At 41.0% G+C, this 25,848-nt stretch overlaps 1 protein-coding gene across 3 annotated transcripts in view; it reads right to left on the reverse strand.

Moving 5' to 3' along the window:
• Window positions 1-25,848, reverse strand: part of BRSK2 (BR serine/threonine kinase 2) — a 302,507-nt gene that overhangs the window by 137,699 nt on the left and 138,960 nt on the right. For all 3 annotated transcript variants that reach the window (XM_062494278.1, XM_062494277.1, XM_062494276.1), the window contains exon 2: window positions 13,620-13,714. In XM_062494278.1, coding sequence (XP_062350262.1) covers window positions 13,620-13,714 — 95 coding nt within the window. The remainder of the gene's footprint in view (window positions 1-13,619; window positions 13,715-25,848) is intronic.

Here is a 25,848-nt window from a genome sequence, read left to right on the forward strand (position 1 = left end):
GTGCAACAGCAAAGAGGAATGAAAGGCAAATTACTACATAAATGGGGAAAAATGTGACACCTTAGGTTTTGAAGCTATGAATGGCTGAAGGACAACAGCCCCTCTGATACAATACTGAGACCTTTGCTGCCTCCAAAGCTGGCTTTTCATGAAGCAGCCACACATCCTCCATGAGAACTGAAGCCATATAGGTACCACCAGATACAATACACTGATTATGTTTTATGCTGCAGTATATTTTAGGAATCTGTTTATGGTGCACGCTACATGCATACTGCTTTTTCAAAGGTGCAATTTCTAAGATATACATACACATTTACAAATAACTGATTACAGCTTATTCCAGTTCTACTCCAATTTTCTCATCTGTGCATTTTTGTGACTGTACTGCACCAGCAGACCCATCGGGTGAATTCCAGTCTATGGCAAGAGATTAACTTACAAAGCCATGCAGTCCATGCCCTTTGGTGCTTTGGGTGAGACGTCAAGATCCCACAGGAGACTCTGTGCTCCTTCTCACATCACTGTGGCATGCACAGAGAGGGAGGTGCCCAGGAGCAAAGAACATTTAGCATAATGACTCAGATGGGTGGTCAGCAGTTTAAACCAGCCACTTGATATTACTATAATGAGGATTCAGTTTAACAGTTGTTCTGCATGCATGGAAAACCCTCCCATCCCCAGGAAATCACTTAAAAAATAAAATGAACAAAAATCAAATCATCTGTTTGAGAAGAAGGAGGTCATGGCTTGGAAAAATGCATAAAATGGGTGGAGTGGAAATGCCCATGGGTGAGTAAAAATTATTTATCACAGCAAGAGGATCAGAGAGCCTCTGAGCTTTATCTCAGGGATGACACAGCATAAAAAGAACTCCTGCAGCAATTAGCTGCAGTTCTGCGGAATCCAACAGGAGTAGAATACTCTTATGATAACTCTGAGATTAGACTAGCATATTTTATGTGCATTTTGAGCCACAGAAGTCTCAGTTGAAAATGAATGAAAGTTATTTCCATGATGCGTAACAGAATTACGTCATATGCCACTTGTTCACCAGGCGATAAATACCTGTCATCTATTGTCTACTAAATCCTAAAAAATTCCTACTAGTACATTCTGATGCATCCAGGAGCAATCCTCATCTTTCAAGTACTACATCATTAGCTTCCTGAATCTCATCATGAAAACTAATTCATTGAAACATATTCTCAGGAACATGCCTGTCTTAAGAAATCCTGAAACACAGTCTATATTCCTATAAGGATATTAAGTATAGGTTTTAATCTTAGATTATCTAAACATCTATATATTTATTAAGCCTTTCAAGACATAACCTTCTTGCCATGCCCTGAATTCTTTAATTCTGCTTGACTGTCCCAAATCTCCCATTACATTGTGTGTTGCAGGTCTACGCATTTGTGCTCCTGACCACAAAAGTACTGCCTGAAATGCAGATATACCCTGGTTGAGACATTGTAACTTTGAAAAAACATATCTGCATGGCTTTTTATGCAAATAAAAGACTTGGTGATTCTGACTGGCTATTTACAGTACTTTATTTAAATCAGGCTGTGTTAAATTCTGCCCTACTGAAGGTCAGGGAGTGGGTATCAGATTATTAGACAATGATGGCAGGATTGTGGCATCTTATTTCAGGTTAAGGATGCACACAACCCCTAGCTTTCTTTAAGTTTAAAAAGCTTTTGAAAAAAAGATGAATGAAAGTTTCTAAGGCATATATACAAGTATTAGTATCTCACAGCTAAAAGTCTGAGGACATAAAACTACCAGAGGGAGCTATAGCTGTAAAGAAGGATGGCTGTGGGGTAATCTAAGGAGCAGTACATAGAGAACTCAGAATCAAAACAGAAGAAAATCATATTTGCAGTAGTAGCAGACAGTTACAGCAATAAGGAAGAAATTAGGAATTGTATGAATGGTATTGTTGTTCAAAAAATCTGTAAAAATAAGGAGAGAGAAACCAAGCATTTCTAATGATCTGCACCTGGAAAACAAGCGGAAGATAAATAGAAACTGTAATGAAAGGGACAGCTGGAGGGATGATAGACGATGGAGGTCAAGCCTCTGTGAGAACCAGCAATTTGAGAGAGTGAGAAATAAAGAGTCAGAAATAGCTAAGACCTCTTTAGAAGGGCAGAGAAGGTATGTCAATATGTTAATTACTTCATCTATCATCTGCTAGTTGTCCCTCAAACGATACCTACAGAACTTGTCTATATCTAGAATTTGATTTGTATCTAACACTTAAATCACAGAAATTCACTTGTCATGTCCTTTATTCCAGTCCAGTGCACTTTTGATCTTACTTCCAGTGTTATCTCTCCCAGATCTCACTTCTCAAGTCTCCAGGCAGGCTCTAAGACAGTATTCTTCCATTGCCTACTAATGTTGCTGCTCTCTTGTTGAATGTGAAAAGAAATGTGATCATTATCATGAGTTCCTTTAGGCTGCTTAAGCCTCAGCACCCCCTCAGTAAAAAGTAGCCTTTGAATCATACCTAAACCCACTTCTTGCTATGTTCAGCTGTCAAGGCCCCCATTCTTTTATGCTGGCCTGTTGATTCTTAGTTAGACACATCAATTTTGATTTTGTTGACCCTTTTCACACTAAACTTTTGTGGCATGACTCCTAACTTCACTGATCAGTTGTTTCTACCATAAGGCTGCAACATATAGTACTGTTTGCACAGCTCTGAAGTATTTCTTCTTTCAGCTCCTACAGATTTAAAAAAAAAATTGCTTAAAGTCTTTATTTGATAACTGACACAAGTTTATTTATTACTGAAAGCAACAGCCATGATAGCTGGTCAATCTCTCTCCTCACACCTGCACTGGGGTTCAGGTTAGATATTAGGGATGAATTAAACCACTAGGAGTGTAATGCAGCTCTGAAACAGGCTGTCCAGGGAAGCTGATGAATTTCAGTCTCTTAAGGTTTTAAAAATCAAGACAGAAAAAGCTATAGTTGACCCATGGCAACAGCAGTCCTTGTTTGAGTGGGAGGATGGACTACACAAACCCTCAGAGGTGCCTTCCAACCCTTGTTTCTATGAATCTGCACATTTGTCCAATATATCACTGCTGCACACTCTAACAATCTGTCTGTCTTAGATTTCTTCATCCTTAATATCTGCTCTCTTCCTGAGGCAGTATGTCATCAGCCACAGACTTGACATTTGAGAGTCTGAACCCTGGCTCAATCTGGATTGAGATGCGTCCGCAGCCAAACAAATGCAGAGAAACACTTAATCATTGGTGTCTGCCAAAAAGCCAGGTCAGTTAGCAGGATGGCAAAATGAAATACACACCCTCTTGGTGCACTAGCAGCAAGTGGCTGTTGCCCAGCACCAAGCAGATGCCATGTCCTCGGGCACTGGTAACTGGTGCTTTTTCCTAAAAGTGTTCCCACCACTATCAGCCTTGCAGCGTCATGCAAGGACACCATTTCTCTTCAGAAATGAAGGCTTCGATGTTAGCAGATCACTGAGAGGTTTTTTTTACTGTTGTAAGCAGTATTTAGATCTGTTTCTACCAGTTGCTGGATTTCCATGTCAGTCCCTGTGAAAAATATCTTTTTATGCTGATAGTCTACTAAGCAGGGCCCAGGTACCTTGTCTGTTATACTGGGGATATTCTGGTACTGCAGAGCAACCAGATCTCCAGTTTGACTGCACTGCTGCCCAGAACGGGGTTGGTACTCTCTCTGAGGTATCTCCACAAGACTACTTCCTAGTCCAAGTTCCCTGATGGCTGGCTGCTAAACTCACAGCTTGCACTCCCAGAGGAAAAGGAAGTGAAAACACAACTCCAAATGACTGTAAGAACAGCTGTGTGCCATGCTGCCCTGTGTCCAGTGACCTTACCCATTTGTTCTTAAGTATATGTTTTTATTTTCTGGATTTGATAAATCAGGTATTGATTTAAGAGATGGAAATGATGATAAAACAAACCCCTAATACCTAGAGGATAATATGTATGCTCTTCCTGTGAGTGTCTTTCCTTTGGAAGTGCTGCAGTGGCGGGTGAGGGACAACAGGAGGTTAGCAAAGGACAGAAGGGATTTTAGGAAGGAAATTCAGGGGCAGCTGAGGGAACAGAAGTGAAGAGAGGAAATTCATCAGAACATCAGACTGAGGGGATTTATTTCAGGGTATTAGGAAGGAAATATAAGAAGAAAGAGCTCTAAAAAAGAACTTTATCCTGAAGTATTTTACTGACGGAGGAAATTGTCCTCTATTGACAGCAAGTTCTTTCTGCTGGACCATCTACATACACACACACAGATCTAGAAATTTGAACACAAAATATTTTTGACCACAGAGCAATAGTAAATTCCAGTCTATTACAAGGATCCATGGTGACAGATTAATAGACAGCGTAACCAGACTTCCAGAACACTGTAAAATGCAATCTCGCAGGAATTCTATGTTGGTATCATGACCATTGAAAATATGCTTCAGGTACAATGAAGAAAATTAGTAACACAATCCATCTCCTGATACATTTGTTATAATGGTTTTTGCATATTCTGGTGAATCCTCTTCATTTTAGATCTTCTAGCCTTGGTTACAGTTGATATATAGAGCTGTACAGAAGGGTACGAAATGCTATTAGGAACTGGAGGAATAAGCTAAAACACACAGCCTAATTCCTTATGAACAGACTTGAGATTAAATATGTTTTATACATAATGCTATTATTTATTTCCTGTAGCCATGCCTGCATTTGAAACTTAGAGATGATAAATAATGTTTGTCTCCTGGACCAAAAGGAAACCCAAAAGTAGAAAAAAAACCCTACACAGCTGCACTCTGTTGTGTTACACCTTGCATCAGTCACATTTCCTCACAAGTTACCTACTTAGTGTACAGAAGAGGATGTACTTGGGAGAGCTGCAATATAAGAATGTTTATGTCTCTGGTATATATGCCAGTAACAGGAACAAGTAAGTGATCCTGTTTTGTGATCCTTTTCTTGAGTGTTGACAGCTATTCACCCCTGCCTTACCAAAATGTTCTAAAACCAGATTTTGAATGTGTTGATTTTAGCATAATCTGGAGCACCAGTCCCAAATTTCCAGAAGGGGTAATGATTTTGGTTGCCTATTGAGTTCTCACCAAGCATTCTTGAAAAAGCCAGCCTGCAGCCCAGAATTTCTTGCCACTTTTAAAAGTCCAAGTTTCCACCAGGGACAATGCATGATGTTATAGAATAGATGTTATTGAGCAATTGCTGCATGCTGAGAGACTGCAAGAGATGCACAAGTTCAAGATTAAATTCAATCTCACCTTCCCTATGGCTTGTAGAGAATTAAGGTAACATCTCCATTATCCCTCACACAACACAAAGCCTTTGCTGATGCTTCCCCATGCAGCTGAGCACAACATGTTCCATCACACTACAGGATTCAAGAATACCAGGTGTTCTGACAAAGCAGCGATTTCTGCTCCCACGTTGGAGAAAAATCAACCATGCTATGACTGCAATTTTTGTCACTGTGTGGTAGCTGGGCTTGGGCTCTCTCAGTATTGGCACACCTGGAAAATTCTCTTGGAGTTGGACGTGAAACACCATTCTGAACTAAAACTCATGTGTCTCCTCTGTGTGGTGTGTGCATCCACAGCAGGAGAAGGCACACAATGGTTTATTGCTGCAGGAGTGCTATTCATGAACAGACCAGTGTGTTAAATCCATGCTAGCCATGGATACAGCCTCTCAGGATGCCAGAAGGCAAGGAAGCAAGTTCAAAAATAGCACCTGGTAAAAGAGGAAATGCTCAAATACCTAAAAACTCACCACTACAGAGATCAACATGCTCTAACAGCAGCAGAGCAAACTGAGCTCCATCTGACAGCTCTGGAACTAACAGTTAATTGCCCTGGGATTGAGCCTTCCCAGATTTTTCCTAAATTTGTGCCAACTACTTAATAGCACAAACTGCAGGGAATAGACAGAGGCCTGGTTTATACTTAACAAATGATCAGCAAAATGTTCATGTTGGATAGAAGCATGCAAAACAAACAGGAAGAGCCTGTATCCCCTAAATGACAGTGCAATGCCAGTCCTTGGCTCTCAGTAGTACCAGTTAAATATGCATCAAGAGATGCATTTTTTTCTTGAGCTGGGTAACTCATACACCAAGCAGTGCTAAGAAATGCTTCTTATAGAAGAGTAGTGCTGGTGTGCAAGGCATCATCCAGTTGCTTCAGCAAAAATTTAAGATAATCCTTGAACAAAGTCTTTACTCAAATGGCTTGCCTGCTACATACAGGAATGGACTTCATCCCTTAATTGGCATGGATCAGTCTACTGATATTTATGGTGTTTATTCTGCATGATAGATGCAGGGTTAAATACCTGAACCAACTATGGTCTCAGTCAATCTATTCAAGGATTTATGTCCCATTACTGTTTGAGCTATTCTGATGACATACCGGTTCTCTTTTCAAGAAGAAAGAAAAAAATAATTAAAAACCTTCCAGACAAGATGCTGGAATGTGAAATCCAAACCAATGTAAAATGGAGTTAGAAGTTCTTTCACCTGGGGTTCCATTTGCCTTTCAGGGTAACTGATACTGGTTGTCCTTCCCCCAAAAAAATGACCCTTGAGCCTGACAACAGCTGAGGATCCCAGTGCCTTCTACCACTCCACATGTGGTGTAGGGACACATCTTTCTAGATGGGGATGCTGGGTCTGGCCCAAAGCTGTGGACTTGAGCCTGCCTCAAGGCTTCCAACATCTTGGCATAACATCAGGCTCAGAGGCAGTGGGAGTCCCTGAACAGGCAGGACTTTCAGGATCTCCCTGCTGGGCAAAAAGCAAAGAGGACTCCTCAACAGCCTGCTATAAATGCAGAGTTCAAAAGAAACCTAGACCAGGAGTTCACTGAGATGAAGTTATTTCAGAGAAAACACTTCAGCCAATCAACATCTTTTGATAAAACTAAGCTTTGGCAATGGAAGAGGAGAATTCCCAGAAGCTTCAGTAGAGAAAGCAATGTGAAGTTCAACTGTGGTCAGTCTCACTCCAAGTGCAAGGACAGTGCAATTACAATGGAAACAGTCACAGCTGAACAGAAAGGGATTTTAAAGGCTAATTATTGACAGTAGCTTCCCAGGTGGATGAGGACTGGAATGCTGTGCACATTTAGATGACTTATCTCCAGGAGTAGTTACTTCCCATCTAGGTAGTATGGTTATGGTCAAGTGAAACGAATGTAAAAAGCTGAACTCCTTGAGTTCAGCTAGCTCTGGTCTGGGCTCATGAGGGACATTTATTGCTGTTTGACCAAGCCAGCACATGAAGGTGGTAGACTGTCTATGTCTACGTGTTTGCACACACGAGGCCGTGGGTACAAATGAACATGTTTGGTACAATAAGAGGTTTGAGCCAGACTGCTGTAAAACAAATCAAAAGTAGGGTGGAAGAAAAAGGCAAATTATTTTAATAGCTTGCCCAAATGCCTCAATCGATCATACTAACTTTAGAAAGCAAAAGGCACTATGCACACTTGACAGGTTTGCTCCTCTGACAGGTACATCATGTGATTCCCATCTGATATCCTTCTTTAAGAATACCTCAAACTGTGTTCATTGCATGTGTGGTGGAAAGTGGAGTCATTCTCTGAAGGAAAACACAATTACCCAACTTCTACAACTGCTCAAATAGATGACAAGCGAACAGGCTTTCAATGCTCCCCACCAGCTCCAGTTTAAAACAAAACACTCTGCATTATACATTCAGTAACAGATTCCTAATCCCAAACTCCCTCTAGCAGGAGGGAGCCGGGGGGAAAGAAAAAGCCCCTTTTATTTTGCCCGTATTTTTCATATTGCAAGGTGCTTTTTTATCTCACTGAACTCAGAAGAGAGACTTGCAGACAGGATGCTGTGCTGTGCCTACTGGGTTGCTACTAGAAAATGAACAAGGGTCACAGAGGCAGGGGCTAAGCATGCGTTTGTGCACTCCTGGTCTTTGATGGGTGCCAATCATTCCTGCAGTTTTTTCAGTGCCTATGCATGTCACACACATACACACATACACACACACTTCTAATCTGCTCTCTTCCTGGGCTAAAAGCTGGCAAGCATGTGATAATGCTCCAGGTTAAAGATAAACCACAATGAGGATGAGAGTGTGTAAGCGTGAATATACTCATTTATACATTGAAACCTGCACGTTCAACAGCAAGTGAAAATATGAGCATGTACATGCTTTGGGGAGATTTAATTTCCTTTATCCTTTCATCTTTTTCCTTTGCCATGAGTACAAGGTCCTCTGGGTTATTTTCTTCTCACAGCAATATGCCAGCCAATCAGAAGAATAATAGATGAGTGTCAGCAAGTAAGCACAGTGCTCCTTAATCAGGGAGTCCTGGGAAGCTTGATGAATTCTTTAAAACCTTTTTCTTGGTACTTCTTAATAAATGGAAATAGTTTCCCTCCCATTTGCTATTTTTAATATAACCACCTCCAAAATCTTGCATGCCAATATCCTACAGTATTTTAAATGTATTTCACTGAAGATATTCCATGGCTTGTCTTTTTGTTCATTTGTACACAATGGTAGAGGTACTCAGTGGGATTCAGCAGCAGCTTAATGCCATTTCCACTGCAATCAATAGCAAAACTCCTAAATACTGCAGCTGGAAAATAATATGGCCACTACTGAATACATTAGAAAAAAATATTGATTTGGTGGAATTGAAGTTTGGTGTTGGTGAGTTTGGCTTTGTTAGTGTAAGGGCAACTGCCCTTGTTGTGATCAAAGCTGAACTTGAACCAACTTCAGTCCACTTCTGCCTCAGATTTACCTTCTCCCCGATGCTGTTCTCATATTCTGGTAATGGTTTCTGTAGACCGGTCTGCAGTTGGCAGGTGAGGACTGCTAGGTCACCCAGTATCACACTCTGCTCTTTTAAAAGTCTGAACATAAGGTATTCCAAGTAGAAGCTGCTGTTCTCAAGTACTGCCTTCTTTAAATTCAGTAGGGAGACCCTAAATTTCTGCTTCTACAGACACCTTGCACAAGTGCATCTCTTCATGCCCGAGAAAGAGATATGGGACTTCTCACAGATTTCAAGTGTGTGATTGAAATTCCCAGCTCCATGGATTTTCAGGCCAGAGAGGCTGTAGCATTGATCTAATCAGCACTAATGCATAGCAGGAAACCAACTACTTCCTGCTTTAAGTCCAGCATCTGAAGTTGAACTGGGATCTTGGTTTTTAGAAAAGCACACTGCAGTGGAAGATGAAGTTTAATTGTCTATCAGGAGAAAAACTCACTAGAGTTTTGGGTGGCTTGCTCCAATTAGTAACTTCATCCAGTGTTTAAACAGGTCTAGTATTTCTACATGTAATCTATCTGCAGCTTACAACTATTAGTTTCCAATCACCTTTTTATACCCAAGACTGTAATATCCTCTGTTATCACATGCCTATCCTCCTTATCTGTATTTACAGACCATGATTAAGCTGTCTTAGCCTTCTCTTTAATAAACTAAGTCCCTTAAGTCTTATAAAACATGATCTCTGATTTTCTTACTCTCAGATACTTTCTAAATTGTGCTCAATTTCTAAACTTTTTTCCTTGAAGAACAGAGATCTTAACCACACATGCAGCATTTCAGCAGTTTTTGCAATAAACAATGACAGCTATTACATGACTTTCTCTAGCAAAAGAAGGAAAAACAGAAAAAAGGAAGAAGTCACAGAATGGAAGGGAATAAAGAATGAATGGCTTAAAAAGAGACAAAAGAACAGCTGAAAGAGGAAATGGACAGGGAAGGAAAAACTCTGAAGTAGGATGAAGTAGCAGAGAGACAAACACTTAGTGAAGTAGAAGCTCAGGAAGAAGGAAGAGATTATGAACAGACCATGCAAAGCAGTAGTTATGTACAAGTATGCTTCTGTAAGTTATCCTGTCAGTTCTAAGAGGAAATGACACTCAATTCTTCTACCTATCCTTCCACTCAATTATTTCAGGCAATCAGGGATCTCCAATAGTGATGACTGCAAGACCTTCTGTGGTTAAGAACACAGAGAACTGTGTGCAGAGATTTTTGGAAGCAGAGCTCATTAGCCTGCAAGACACCAAACCAATTGACAGCCTCCCCAAAACCCACCACCTGTGATACAACTGAACTCCACAGTAGTGGGACTGCTTTTCTTCCCATCCCCTGCCCTGGAACTACCTGCCTTGCTTCAAGGCCAGCACTGGAGGATTCAGAAGAAACAAAAGGCACATGGCACAAAGCACACATATGGAGCTCTGGACTCCAGTCATCAGGCCTGGGACATCTGTGGCTTTCTGAGGATGGCTGTATGTTCAAGTAATTAGACCAAGGCCAGCTGTCCCCATCTCATTCTTCACCCTTTATGCTCCCATTGCTTCTACCACCACTGTCCATCCAAACAATGATTTGTCTGATGGATCACCGAAGAGGAGGATTTTTGTTGCTTATTCTTTGGAAGGCGGGAGTGGAAGAGAACTGGTGAGACAGTAAAGAGGAGAAAGGTCTCTTCTGAGTATATCCCATGAGACACCTCAGTGTTTCCAGATGAGCTTTTGCCATATCAGAGGAAAGATTTGCAGAAATATATTCTGAAGTCATATGCTCCAAACGCTTGTACTGGTACTGAAAATGCAACCATCAATAGTGAACCTGGCTGCTCAGGAAACCTTACGGCTTTAAAGACAACTCTGCTGTTCTGGGCCTCATTTCCCTGTTGGTGATCCAGATGTAATTCAGGGAAATTAATGAACCATATTTCAATCTCGAGATGCTCCCTGTAGTGCACTGCTTTCTGAAATCTTTCCTGCCAATTTGTGCTAGAGCAAGCTAGAAGTACCGTGGGACACAGGTCTCCATATCAGCAGGGGTTCTGCTGAAGGAACCCAGTGAAGCTTTTACCAGTTGAGGGAAGGCAGGAGCAAGAACAGAACCAACCCTTTTCCTTCAACTGTGAAATTACATACGTAGCTTTGTCCCAAAGCCAGGACCCCAGACAGGCGCAAGCTGGAGCTGGAAAAGGAACACTGCTCCCTGGCCTGTGTCTAGCAAGTCAGGGCATGACAAAGCAAAAGGCTGCGTGTGCACTGAGCAGCCCCATCCCTTGACAGGGCAGTGAGTGCTTGGATGATACATTTACTGCAGCCTGTGCTGCATCGTGCCTGCCTGTGTACCATCTCCATAGCAGCAGTTCTGCTAATTGAGACCAGCTGCTTCAATTCCAAATTCTTCTCTCCAGAAATATCGATACTACAACGTTATGATTAGAAAGCACTTTACCAAATGCCTCTCAATTCTGCACAGCTCAGATGAAGAGCAGCTGCAGAGAGAAGGGACAGTTCCCTGAACATACAGAATAAAACACTGCAAAAACACTGGAGAAATGAAGGCTACAAGAAGCAAGTTAAAACAGAATAATGATGACAAAGAAAGCAGCCTGCTGTATATGCTTCTGCCTGTCACTTTAGATGTTGAAAGGACTGTGAGCAGACGTTTTCCTTATGCTCTAGGATAAATGGCCATAGTACTGCACTGTTACAGCTTCCTGTGGCAGGTGTGCATGTTTGTCAGATCCAGCTTTTCTGTACAAGGAGGGATTAAAGCAAAATCCATCAATCTGGGCCTGGCTTGGAAGAGTAGCTATGGTCTTGAATCATTTGGTTCTGGGGGCTGCTCTGCACAGCCCACTGGCAAAGAAAGTCACTGGAACTGATAAACTGGTGGAAAGACTTTGCAAAGTAGGAATGCCACCACATCACGATGACTTGGCCTCGCTGTTGGCTATCTCCCTGTGGCTGCTGGCTCCACACAGCAAACAAAGCTGGATGCTTCGCAATGGTCACACTGGCATTGCCAAAAGCTGCAAGCACTTTTCCCCTCCAGACAGACTGGATTAAACTGGCTAACGGTATTCTAAATTCACTTACAAGGCTCAGGCCCTGTCTGTTACTACCAGGCACAGGTCTTTCCAGAAAAGACATCTGGTTACTGAATTTATGTGAGAACTGGACAAACCACTTCAATCCCATCTGTTATTCCAAACTTCTGAGTACAGAGAACAGAATCCTTGAAAGAGAAAATCTCACAAAGAAGGGTCTGAAAATAAGAACCATGATGCAACGTGTAATTTCCTCCTGAGAAAGATGCTGTACAATCTCACAGAAAATGTGGCACACTCCAGCATGTGGCTGTGTAAACAAGGGCCTACTACACCATTTCACTTCTCAGATTTCATACTACAACCAAGATAATGCAACCTAGCTAAAGCAGAGAGATCGCTTTGCTATGCTAAGTGATTTGACTCCTACTCTGAAAAGCAGTGGAGTAAATCAAGTGTTTTCTATAAATACCAGACAGTTTCTCTCACCAAACAAAATGCTCAAATTCTTCAAAAATATTCCTATTATTTTATTCTGGGATATATTCAGTGATTAGTGTCCATTCAGATTTTACCATTTACACACAGTTTTCTTATTTCACTTTCTAACTTTTGGTCTATATTATAAGTCTGTTTGAATCCACAGGACTGAAGGAGAAGGAATACATCAATTAAATTCCAGAAAGGTAAAGTCTGAACATGTTACAATTGAGTATAAACTTTCAAAATCCTTGTCTGAAAAAATATAAACTTACATTTTTTGTGTAACATTCACTGACTGTATATTAGCTTACACTCCATTTTCTTTCTGCTCTGGGTAAGGTTGCTATACTTGAGCTGGGAAACAGCTGACACACAAGTCCATATGGGAAACAGGAATATAAAGATGAGCTTATTATAGAGAAACTCTGTGTGCTTATATAGGGAAGTCACCTCAATAAACTCTACACTGCATGCAAACCTGTTAGCGTAATTTGCAGGTGACAGCATGATGGAATTCTGTTGATTGCAGTGCAGTTGTGTTCCTTCCCATCAAGCTGAATATAGCCTCTACAGTCACCAAATCACATGAATAAACTGCTATGCATACATTTATTTTATTTTTAGGTTTCCAAGATCAATCAATGACATTGATGTGAGGAGAATCACAAGGCTAGGTAAAAAACAAACTAAGCTCTTCTGAACACTACCAGTCACTGGGACCATAGGGACAAACACTTTGATGGTTTTCAATGGCACAGCTCTGTGGATTGTAAACTGAATTACAACAGCTTTAAGTAGTCATGGACCTTGGTACATGAGATCATAAAGAACCCATGCAGCAGAACAAGCAGTAGGAGTATTCAAGCAACAGATCTACCAGCCCCTGTTAAATCTCTTCATACTGATGTTTGTACACCTCAGCCTGCAATGTACCACAACAACACTGTTGTAGTGCTGAAAGTCAGGTGCCCAACATATACTGGCCCCAGCAGAGAAGCACCAACTCTATAGCTGATTGTTCATTTTGTGCACAAAGCACAGGCATTCTCCCATTTCATTTCAGCTGCCCTCACCTCCCCCATAACTAAATTATTGTTATTATGCTCCACATAATCCTAGTACTGACAGGGATGTTTGTTATACATAATTAAAGATATTAATTTTGCATGGAATAGAAGACACAGAGCCAGGAACTTTTTTTTTTTAAATCTTCCATTAGAAAATTACCTTCATTAGCACCGACTCACTGAGCTTCTCTCTGTTGACAATTTTTATCGCGACCTTCTGACACGTGACACAGTGAACCCCCAACTTCACAAGCCCTGCAGGAGAAACAAAGCAAAACAGAAAGGAAGAATTGGTTAGAGGCTGAGGTAAGTTGTTGAAGTTTTTCCTTTTAGAACACCATCCAGCTGTTGGCAGCTTATATGCAAACAAATTAGTACCTCCTCCAGCCAGAAAAGGTCTTGTGAGTAAAGAAGACCCTTCAGCTCACACTGGGACCATCTAGCAGTGAAACCACCAACATCGTTGATGCTCCTGCAGTTTCTGCCACTAAAACTGAGGTTTTGTTGAAGCACTGTAGCCCAGCTCTCACCACTCAAAATGTGTTCTACCAGTATGAAGTTCTTACTGGCAACTGAACCGCATTGGAACTAAGGGCTTTTGCTGACATCTGACATCAACAAAAGCTTGGAAATCAACAAAACTAGATGGTCAAATGTTTGCAATGTAGACATGGTTTTTATGTTTCTCTTGCTCCTTCCAAAGTTTCCATGATCACAATAAAAAGACACTAGTTATGGCTTCCCTCACTGTTTTAATATACCCTGCTGGATAAAGTTAATACCATGATTAATTCTGTCATGGCATGGAGGAACATCAGCGTATGCTGCTACAATTCTAAGTTCTTGTTTGCTATTATTTACTGTATTCTTATCCTCAAATAAGATCGAGTGCTGTTAACCGATTATATTCGCAGAAGGATATTGATATCCCTGACAGGATTAGGATGTTTGAACTATCATCAAAATAGGAACACCAAGACTTGAAAGAAAGAGGTTAGTAACATACATGATCCATTATCTTCTGCAAAATTTTCATGTAAGTCTGGTGACTTACACGAAGGTACATTGAGATACCTCCCACAAGTGAGTTTAAGATGGTCCCTTGAGCCCTCAACTCTACTGCCACTAAGAAAATTTGTAGCTGGAAAAGTTGTACTTCATAGGTTATTCAAGTGAAACCTTGTTTGCTTCAGGTTTTACTCTTGTCTAACATGCACACACAGCACAACACCTGATGGGCTGGATACCATCCCACTCCACACACTACATGCCAAATTGCCATTTAGGTTAATTTAGTTATAACTGAACTGAAAAAGAAATTGCACCTCCCCGGTGTCACTAAGACCTGCTGTGTTTTGCAAAGCATTTATAAACAATGACATCAAACACTAGAAAAAAGAACTAACTTTGTTCCCAGTTCTTAGGCTAGGTTGCAGTTGAGAAGCCAACCCCATCCCCTAATGCAAACCACAAAGCCAAACATGTGGAATTTATGTGGAATTTATTGATGTGGAATTTGAACACAATGGATTTCCAGTCCAGTGAAACACTGAACACAGGACTTTACACATCTTACTGAGGGACAAATGGATTATTGAATTGCTACAAACTGGGCCCAATTAAGAGAACTAGTTTCATCAGGGACTTCAGCAATCTTCCTTTTGCTACACAGGTAAAAATTAATTTGGAATAATTAATCACTGGCTATTATGTGGAAAAATAAACTCCCAACTTGCTTCCAGTCACATCTCTTGTATAGCATGCTCAAGTGTTCTGGATATTTCTAGTCCCAAAATTTCTCAGTCTCATCTGATTAAATGCTGGCATCCTCACTTTCAGCTATGACATAAACAAGTCACAGAAATTAAGAATGCAGTGCACTGACAAATCCATATAGCAATAGCATATCCTCCACCTGAAGCAACGGAGAAGCAGAGCTGGCAAGATGCTGTCATGTCCAGCCACACTCACTCTTCTGTCTGAATTTTTTCTATTCAGTCTGGCTCTATGTTCACTGTTCAGAACACCTGCAGCCTCATTATGCTTCTTCCCTTTGGCTTTGTTGTGTGTTTGGATAGAGGCTACTTAGCACCACCCTGTTGAAAGCATGCACTGTTTCAATCTGAGCCAATTGCTTCCTTCCTGCTTCTAGGACAAACCACAGCCTTACATCACTCTTGCAGCACAATGAAAGTTCTTTTTACGTTGCTCTTAGTTACACTTTCAAATCTCAGCAGAACTTCTAGCTCAGTCCTTTATATCTAGACTCCCAGCATTTGTGGCACCACATTGTACTGTAATGTGGCATGGACTAATTATTTTCAGAGGTCATAATTGACATTAGGTTGAGAAACAACTGCTCTCTTAACTAGTTCTTCACTAGTGATATACCAGATTTCTGATATCTCACACTTCAGGGTTTGATTTCAAATCCTGTTGCTCCCAAATCAAGACGTCTGCCCAAATGAATGTGGCTGATTTGTAAACTATTTTTTTTAATCCTCCCTGAAGCACCCTGTCATTGAGCCCTAGAATGGTTTAACTATGAACTTCTGGGACACTATCATGCTGCGCAGGGTATTTTCACAGTGTTCTCTGTCCTTGCATCTATAAAGCTACCACAGAAACTAAAAAATTAAGATTAAACCATTCTGTTTACTCCAATAAAAAGTTAACCAACTGTTAGAAGACACCAAACACTTGGCAAAAAATAAAACTGGTACTGAACCACACAGATTTTATATTGAATTAATTTCACTGACCTCAAGAAATCATTCTTGATTTATGCCATGGTATCAAAGGACAGAATGAGAAAACATATGTCAGATTTAATGCATCTTTCCTCTTCTCCTGGATTTGCATTTTAAAAATAAGGAAAAAAAATGCACTGTCATTGCTGTCTGTTTTGTGGAGATAGAAATTTTAGACAACCCTCTGAAGAGCCCAAGACAGCACTTCTCACTGTACTAAATTTACCGAATGGAATTTTAGGATAAAATTAAAACATGTTTCTATGCCTTGCTTCCGCCTTTCTCCCTTGGCCACTTCCTTTTGACATTTGCATGCCAGCCTAAGCAGAAAAAAAAAAAAAATCTCTCTTGGTAAGTCTGTCTGTAGGATAACATCCTCTTCTCCTGCTACTATGAAGAAAGCCTAATTGAGCTGAAGCAGGAAGGGTTTGTCCTCAGGACTTCTGTTTCTAGCCTGTAATTTCAGTCAATTGTGTAACTACTGAGAGCTGGCTTAAATGTGGATTTGAGATCCTGTGGGCTTCAGATTCTTAAGGAGTCCTTACACTGACACAGAAAACACAAACCATTCAAGATGTATTATTTATCTACATAATAACATATCTTAGAGAGAAGCAACTGTGTGAATAAACTGCTGAACTGTAACTGAAATAATGGAAGTGGCAGAAATGCCTGCCTGAAAACAAGTGCCAAAGGTGTGTTTACAGGGTGTGGAAGAGGTGGTGCATCTTCCATTTTTTCCCTCTTCTGTATATGCAGCTGTTACTGAGCACTTCAAAACCATATACATCCTCCTCCAACACAAATGTGTCAATAACTTAGGTACTTATTTGTAAAGCTTATCTACACAGTCAGGTACAGCCAGCACAGGTATGTGTGTCTTCTGCAAAGGAAAACAAACACAGCTGCTGCTGCTGCAAGGATATTCTGCACTGGATTGGCTTTCAGCAAATCTGCCAGGCAACAAATAGAGCTTGAACTTATCTGCTTCATGAGTAATTAACCCCTCAAATGCAGGCAAGTAACCTTTGTGACTGCTAAAGCTAACTCTGGTCTGTCCTGACAGAAAATCTAAGATGCTGTGGGAATCAACTGCTTGAAGTTTCCCTCAACCACCACACAGCTGTCAGATGCTCACTGCTTCAGGCACACCTCAGATCTCCATCTATAGGTCATTCCTGGGGACTCTGGACACTGATATCCTGGGGGTTTCAAATCAGTTGTTGCATCCAATGAACTGCAAACAATGGGCTGCTTTTGATCTTAGCCACTGAACTGCATCAGAACCAGCCCTATAATAGCAGTCTGGGGAGTAAAGAAGAAAACATGAACAAACTGGAAAGCAAGGGAATGTGTAAGCTAACACTATCTTTTCATCATAATTAAAAGCCACAATTTGGAAACCAATGAGCATGAGAGAGCCCAGATGACATGAAGATGCCACTGAAGGAAGAAGAGCAAAAGGAAGTGTACAAGCCTGACACAGCCCAATGCAGCAGTGACCTGCTAATAACCATGCCTGTGCATTTATTTGCTGGCAAAGTCCCACTCTGTGGATGCTTACAGATATACAGATGGTTTTTGAAAAGGACAGGAGCCTATGTGATGAGCAATGGACAGATTAAATCAGCTGGAAAAGTGGACAGTCCATCCTGAAGCAGTACGGAGAGAAAATTCTTCTTTTACCCAAGAAGAAAGTTCTGTGGGAAGGGAGAAACAAAAGCTTCCCTCCAGCTGAGACAATATATTCACTGTGAATCCATGACCAGAGTAAGTGGCCAATATTCTAACTGGCAATCACTTTCAGGACTTTTCAGCCAAGGACAGGATTTCAGAAGAGACTCATTTACGTTTGCCTTGCATTTTGTGTAGCAATTTTCTCTAGCAGAGACTGAATAAAGCATTAAGAGTTTGGAGCTAGTGCTATTTGATATGCACTTTACAGTTGTGTAAATAGTAGCATCTTACTAATGCTCCTGTTATTACAACTCTTTGTTAGACAAAGAAACATTTTAGGAACAAGAAAGAATGTTTTCAGTACTATCCAAACCTGAAGTCTGCCAAAGACACCAATCTGAAACAAATCATCTTTTTGAGCAAGAGAGCAATAAATAATGAAACACCACTGATGTTTAAACACAGCACTTATGGTATATTCATTGTCGACTATGTTCCCAGTCTTTCAGAAATTTTAAACACAACTAACTTGTTATCCTGATTTTTAACCATGAGGCAAAAAACTAATAAGAAATAAAGGTACATTTGCTATCTTTAACACATATGATTTTTTCACACTGGCTTTTGTTTTCTTTTAAAATAAAACCAACCTAAAATAAATTTCTGCAGTAGGAAAACTAAACACTGATTTCAGAAGATCATCTGCACACACATGTAGCTTGCTCTTCTTTGTTTCAGAGTGCATTGTCAAAAACCTTAAAAAATCCAAGCGGAAAGCCCTGGTCTGGCCAGAAGTGTCTATTTTGGCTGGATGAACAATTATAGGAATGTCTAGAGAGAAATATCACTCCTCTTTTAACTTGAGTTAGCTAATAGTCAATTAATTCAAATCAGTGAATACTCCGCAAATCTTAATCTAGGCACTGCACAACACAAACATTTGTGGTTTACTTCAGGGTTTGGGTACTGGCAACAAACTATATGGATTAGAAGAGAAACAAAAGTTCTAGGCTGACAAGCTCAAGTACACTGTTTTTCAAAAAGATTGATGTGTATATATTATTGCTGCACATGAACTTTGTACACATGCTCTTTATATACAAATCATTTAATTTATCCCCACAAATTGGAGGTTGCTGTTGTAAACATTAAAATAGTTTATGGATGCTCATTCCTGAAAACTACGTGTACTAACATTTGCAAGACCTGCAAAACATCAGGGATGCCAGTCCAGAAAATCAACCCTTACCGCAATCAAAAGCACTAATACATCTCAAGTGGAGTAGAGGACAATCTTAAAACGTAGTATTCCTCCTCTTTATTTTCCACAGTTATCTTCACAAACACTGCAGTTTCAATTAGGGTTAAATCAGTTCAGCTACACTGTCTAACTCTGCTGACTGCAGTGAAGTTGCTTGAGAGCTGCAACAGTGGAAAATGGATTAAAATTTGGCCCACAGCAACATGATTTTCATAGCCATAAAATAAGGATAATAACACTTACTAACTTACCTTGCAAGGGCTGTAGAAGGATTAACTGATTAATCCTTACAAAGAATGTTGGAAAGGGATATAAATCCTATCCAAGTTTTACATATTACAACCAGGAAAACTGCATTCTAAATACAATCTGTAAAGAAACCTCTAGATAATTTCTTATTATTAGCTTCCATTTCACATTCCAATTCTTTTAGAGCACAGATTTCTGGTCTCCAGTGATGCACATCTTGTACTACTCTTAACTGCACTGGAAAGAACTTTGTTACTGAGCATCCTACTTATAGAAACCAATAATTGCCCTTAATTGCTCAGTCTTCTCATTGAAGAGATGTTTATTTTTCTATAGCAATTGTTATCTCTAATTATTGCATTTAAAATAAACAGAGACTTGTATCAAGTGACATGCAAATTGCATGGTATCAATTTATAATTACATAATGGGAAAAGGAGATATAGGAGAAATCTAGAAATCTAAAAGAATGAGGATGGAGCTACCCAGGTTGGTAATGAAATATTTTGACCATGGGCTCCTCTACAGAGATATTCTTGTGCTAAAAGGCTGTTCACAGGGCTCATGCATTAACTGTTCTTAATCTGCATAAGCTGTAATTATGGTAGGACTGAAGCCAGAGTTCAAATGCTCAGCAGGAGCATGGAAGGAGAGGTTCATCAGTGCTGAGATCCCCATGCCTCAGCTCAGAGCACAGGAGAGCTGCACACGAAATTGCCACAGCCCAGATTTACTGTCCTGAGCTACGAGCGCCGTCAAACGTCGGCTGGCTTGGCCAGCCAGAGGGACACATTCCTAAGATCAGAGATTGGGGAGAACAATGCACCAGGTCAGATGTGACTGGATCCACGTGCCTGATATTAGGCATGTGGAACAAGAGACACAAACACATACATATATATATATAGATATATATATACACACAGCAGCTCAGCAGGAGCGGGTTTTACACTGGATGCCTCAGAGATTATGGTAGGATCATCCTCCAAGCTCAGCAGGATCAAAACACACAGAACCAACATCACCTCTATTGATTTCCACCTTGGTCTCTTTCTTGCAATATTTCATAAATCAATACTCCTCAGAAAACCTTTATGCCCCCTGAATATAGCAAAGAATGTGAGTGTTGAGCCCTTTTGATGTGCTCTCTTTCCCATCTCACCAGACACACCCACATATCTAAAGAGGCCCCCTCAGGGAACCAGGACATGAACCTTCATCATCACGCCGGTGCTGCTTTTGCAAAATACCACTATTTCATCAGCCAAACTCTAACAAACTCTTGAAGTCCTCTGGGATCTATCAGTAGCTTTGTGATGACTATGGGTTGAGTTCCTATTTCAGATCAAGTCTTTGTTCCTGCATAAAAATGCTTGGGAGACAGAGTTTTGCTGCCACAGGAGAAGTGAAGACTTCAGCTTCCAATGTGGACATCTGAAAATGTCAGGGCAGCACCCCCACCCCCTGCACACAGGGAAAAAGAAGAGTGGTTTCATTGTTTTCGAATTCAAAAGACAAATTAAAATACAACAGATTTTTCCACTGATGCACAAGATAAAAAATCCAACTCTTTTTACATCTCTGGATGGGTATGGAGAAAGCTGCTTTCACTCACAACTTTCTTAGTCAGAAGCCTTTTTTTTCCCCTCTTGCCAAGAGATCTCCTTGCACATCTCCTTGTAAAGCTCCTCTTGAAGAATTATGAGAGCCATGTTCCCCTTCAGACTTCATTAATCCTTTGTCAGGAGATGACCAAAGACAGCCATTTTCAGGTATAGAAAGAAGCCAGCAGAAGTCTGTCTATCCTGCATATGATATCTTTTGGAAAACATGTTGCTGTAATTAGGTAACATCTGGGTAATGAGCCACAACATCCCCACTTGGTCCAGTGATCTATTGAGAAGCACTGATGCACTTATAAGGAGGGAACAGTGAGCAGCAGAGAAAGAGAGGATGAGGAAGGAGGAGGGGAAACAGCAGATAAATGCTCTTCACATGTACTTTTAGCTGATGTTAATCCCATTTTCTATGCTAACTTCTTACATCTCCCCTTCTTTACCACACCTTTCCACGCTCCATCAGCAAGTCCTCACACTCTTTTGACTCTCCTATCAGCCAAGATTGTTTCAGCTAGGTTATATGTATATTAAAAACCTAATTAAAAAGGGGGGTTACCACAGAAAACCTTTATACAGCAGACAGAGGTCATGCTCTTCACAAGATTAGGCTCACCACAGAACACTTCATCTACCCAGCTCAGTGCTGATGCAGCTTACTCTGCCCTCTGACATCTCTTAATCACCCTCTGACAGATTCCTAACAGGATTTTCACTGAGTGCCGATATGTTGCCCTTCAGTAAGGGCTCAAGAAGTGATTGGATTAACCACTCTTGCACCCATGCCTTGGACAAGGGGCCAAACAGCAAGCCACAGGCACAGGCAGCTCCCAGGAATTCCAGAAGGGCTTACTGACAGCAGTGGAGTATGGCCCATACAGAGGCAGAGGAGCAATGGATAGCCACTGCATACATTGTTCTACAGATACTAGTATTTTTCCAAGGACAAACTGCTTTGTATCCAGTAGAACTAACAAAGGCTGACCACTTGCAGATCCACACCTTGAATTTCATTTCATTATTCACCACAAAACCCTGGATCCTCCCCCAGTCCCAACACACCACATCTATGGACATCTTCCTTACACTCTCCTCCAGTGTCCTAACACCTGCGATTCCTTCCCACACCTCTATCCCCCCTGACTCTAGTTCCTTATGCCTCCTCCAGTAATGCCTTCCATAGATTTACCCATTTGTCCTGCAGTTCACTGTCCAGCTGCACAGTTTCCTTCTGAGTACCTTATTTTCTCCTTTCTCCTATGTAAAACGCAACAGATGCTGTGGCCAGTTCAGACCTGTGAGCACATGGTCACTATAAAAAGTGTAGGAAACAGCACATTTTCTTAATTATACTGGATATGAGAATCTCCAAGCCTCTGGTTTAGAACAATGGGAAGAAAGACCATCTGGAAACGGAATTCTGATTTACAAACAGGAAAGTCACAGCAAAAGAGTAACAGAATAAAAGGTAAGAAAAATGAGACTATTATAATTTTAATGAACAGAAACAGACATATTAAAATACCCAAACTGAACAAACTTTAAAAAGTATTTCCTTTAATTTGAGAATAATGGATAAGGTCTCAGCATGGAGCTGAAAGGATTTATTGACTCGTACACCAAGAAGAACAGAAGCTGTCTGCTCATGTAGTACAAAGTATACTACAGCTGGTTCACCATGTTCCCTACAAAGAGAGGAAAGCAGGGTATCATATTCAAAACATAAAAGGGCCCAAGCACCTCATTAATTTTAGGTACGAGAAACAATGCAATACCTACAGAACATGGTCAGCTGTGCCTCCACAATAAAAAGAAAGAAAATAAAGTGAATTTAATTTCCTCACAGAAGGAAGATGGTTAGATAAACTGGGACATTACAACCCACCTTCTGATACCGAGTTTCATCACATGGAAATCATACCACAGTGGCTGAGGCTAAGTACGTCCTGAAATACGACATCAATTTTAAACTCAGGCAGGAACCAGTGATTATAAAAGGATGAGACCTGTGCTGTCAAAACACATCTTTGTGTCATACCTCTGCTTCAGGATTTCTATGCAAGAACTCCAGCCTGGGCTGCTGGAATATCTCACAGTGAATTTTTCTCTTCTGGAACAATTCCATGGGTCCGATCTAAAGCCTTTTGAAGTCAATGCAAAAGCTCATCTGTTTTAGGCAAGTGCAGATCAGTTTCTTCAGCAGCAGCTTAGAGCTATACAAACCTGGCTTATTCTAATAGGTGTTGCTGCAGACAATGACATTGAAGTGCTAAAGGTCTGCCTGTAGAAGACCTTATTCCAGAACCAGCTGTTCTCAAGGGTTACCAAAGTGTACAACTCCCTGTATGTATTAACTGTCACTCAGGTAGAACAAATCTCCAGGCACTGTTAATCTTCAGCACCTTTTACTGCACCACTTCCCTACACAGGAAAGGGCCCTGCCTTTAATCAGACTGTATTTCCTTAGTATTAGAAAAAAATGCTTAAATTAGGCTTCCCACAAACACTAGTTCAAGGCCAGAGCCATAATAAAGAAAAGAGTAGATGAATTTTTGAGAAGTCAACCAAGTCTCATGTCCTGTGCTTTTTCTCTGGTTGCTTTCTATTCTATTAATAATATTATTTCTTGGCCCCACACATTCATCAAGAAGGATCAGAAAATTTAGGGAGGTTCAATCAAAAGATTCACCTTAAGAAAAAGGACAAGTTTTAAGCCTATACAAGCACGTATCAATAAGCAAACAACTAATAAGCAGCGCATCCCTACAGGCTACAAACCTGAGCAAAAGTTAAAATATCATCTCTCAAAAACCACACTCCCACGAGAGGACCCAGTTTTCCCCACTTGTACGTTACTGTGACCCCACTGGCTTCCCTGGAATGATTCCCAGTTCACTGCGACCGAGAACAGGCACAGCAGCCCTCCCAGCCTCTCCAAGGAGGTGACACAACACAGCACAGGCTACAAACAATGGCCACAGAGGAGCTCAGTGTTGACTCAGAGTCACTCACGCTCAGAAGAGAAGCAGCTCAGAAATAATTGAGACTGCTGTGCCTGTTCAGTGTCCCAACATACACAGGGGATAAACATGCTAAAATAATACAGTACTGCCCAGTAATAATGGCATTAGACAAATCACGTATCACTTCCTGAAAAGCCTCTGGCCTTAAGGGACACTGCCTGTGCAGAGCACAGAAAATACTCTTTTGTCCTTATGAACATTACATGCACTTTAGTTCTATGGCTTTATATAATGAACTCCTAAGCAACTAGAAACTGCTACTATATTCTTTACTTGTACTGCAGGGTCAGGTCACCTGCACATTCAGGCCATGGCCCAGTTGCATGGAGTTGGGTATGAAGGTTTTCTCCCTGAACACAAAAATCAGCAGCTGAATAGTCTATAGACCTGACAGGACAGGTATCTACAGCAACACTGAGTGTGACCCTCTGTGCTTAAAACCAAGAGTTAGAGGTTGCAGTCCAAATTTTATTAGGGTGATAATTTAAAAAAACCAACCCTGTCAGCCAGAATGGAAAATAATTTTTAGAAGTGAATCAGGAACTCTAACAAAGGCTGTATATAGAAAAGCCTCCGTCTTCAGAGTTGGACAGCCTAATTCTGGAACCTCAGTACACAAACCAGTGAGCCTGCTTTGGTCAAGATGAACAAAGAAAACCAATTTGGGAAACACTGTGAGCTGCAGTGACCTGTGAAATGTCACAAAATGGTGGAACAGCCTTGCCATATGCACAGGATCTGCTTCCTGAGTCGTAGCCAGGTCAATGAGGCTTCCTGCACAAGCAGACTGGCTACACACATTAGAAACAGGAGTGCATGAAGGCATGCGGGTACTGTGAGCTCTATCAACAGCAGAGGGTGCAGCAGACACAGCCCCACAGGTTTCAGCTGCAGAAGGACCCGGTCTAAGTTTCCTGAGGGACTATTTTTATTTGCACATATAAGACTTTAACTCTTCCCTTCTATTTCACAGGGATGCAAGCCCCGGTAAGCTCCAGGAGATAGAGGAACACAGAAAGAAAAGCTTACTTATTAGAGAGAGAAGCTAACTTCCCTTCTGAGAAAGAGCAGAGGTGCACGCCTCAGGTCATATTAAAGGGAATTAAAGGAAAATCTGTGGCTTTTGTGTGATTACAAGTTGTTAAATAAAACGGAGAATCCCTCATCCCAGAGCATCAACTAAATCCCACTAATAACTACATGATAGAAGCCTAAATAAAGGTTATTTTGAAAACCTTTGCCTCTCTTTGCAGTGTACTCTTCTGAAAATCTTCCTCTTCAGCTGTATGTGAGTGTTGCTGTGAACATTACATAATGCTGAACTGGGAAGAGAAGGCGCCTTCTGAAAGTACAGAGACAACCAGGTGAGTGAATACGAGAGCAGGAACGTCCAGACTGCACTTGGTGGCAGTGCACTGGAAACAGCATAGAGAAAATCGGGGCAGCAGACGTTCAGGTATTTAGCAACAGTTAAAGAAACAAAAGAGGCCTTTTCTAAGCATGTTGCTCCGACTTGTGCTAGCAGTCCATAATTCACTGCTGAGGAGGAAGAAAAAAATCTAAAATTTGTTGCTAATTACAGTATCACAGAACTATGCTGTGAGGGACCTCTAGAGATGATCAAGTCAAAGCCCCTGCTCAAGCAGGGACAGCTAGAGAATGCTGCCCAAGACCACGTCCAGCTGGATTTTGGGTATCGCCACAGATGAAGACTCCATAACCTCCTTGGATTCCTGTTCCATTGTTTGACCACCCTCACAGTAAAAGAAGTGTTCATTGTGTTTAGATAAATTATGTTTCAATTTGTGCCCAC

This window comes from Cinclus cinclus, chromosome 6 (genome assembly GCF_963662255.1).
Source record: "Cinclus cinclus chromosome 6, bCinCin1.1, whole genome shotgun sequence".
In the NCBI taxonomy this organism is placed as follows: Eukaryota; Metazoa; Chordata; class Aves; order Passeriformes; family Cinclidae; genus Cinclus; species Cinclus cinclus.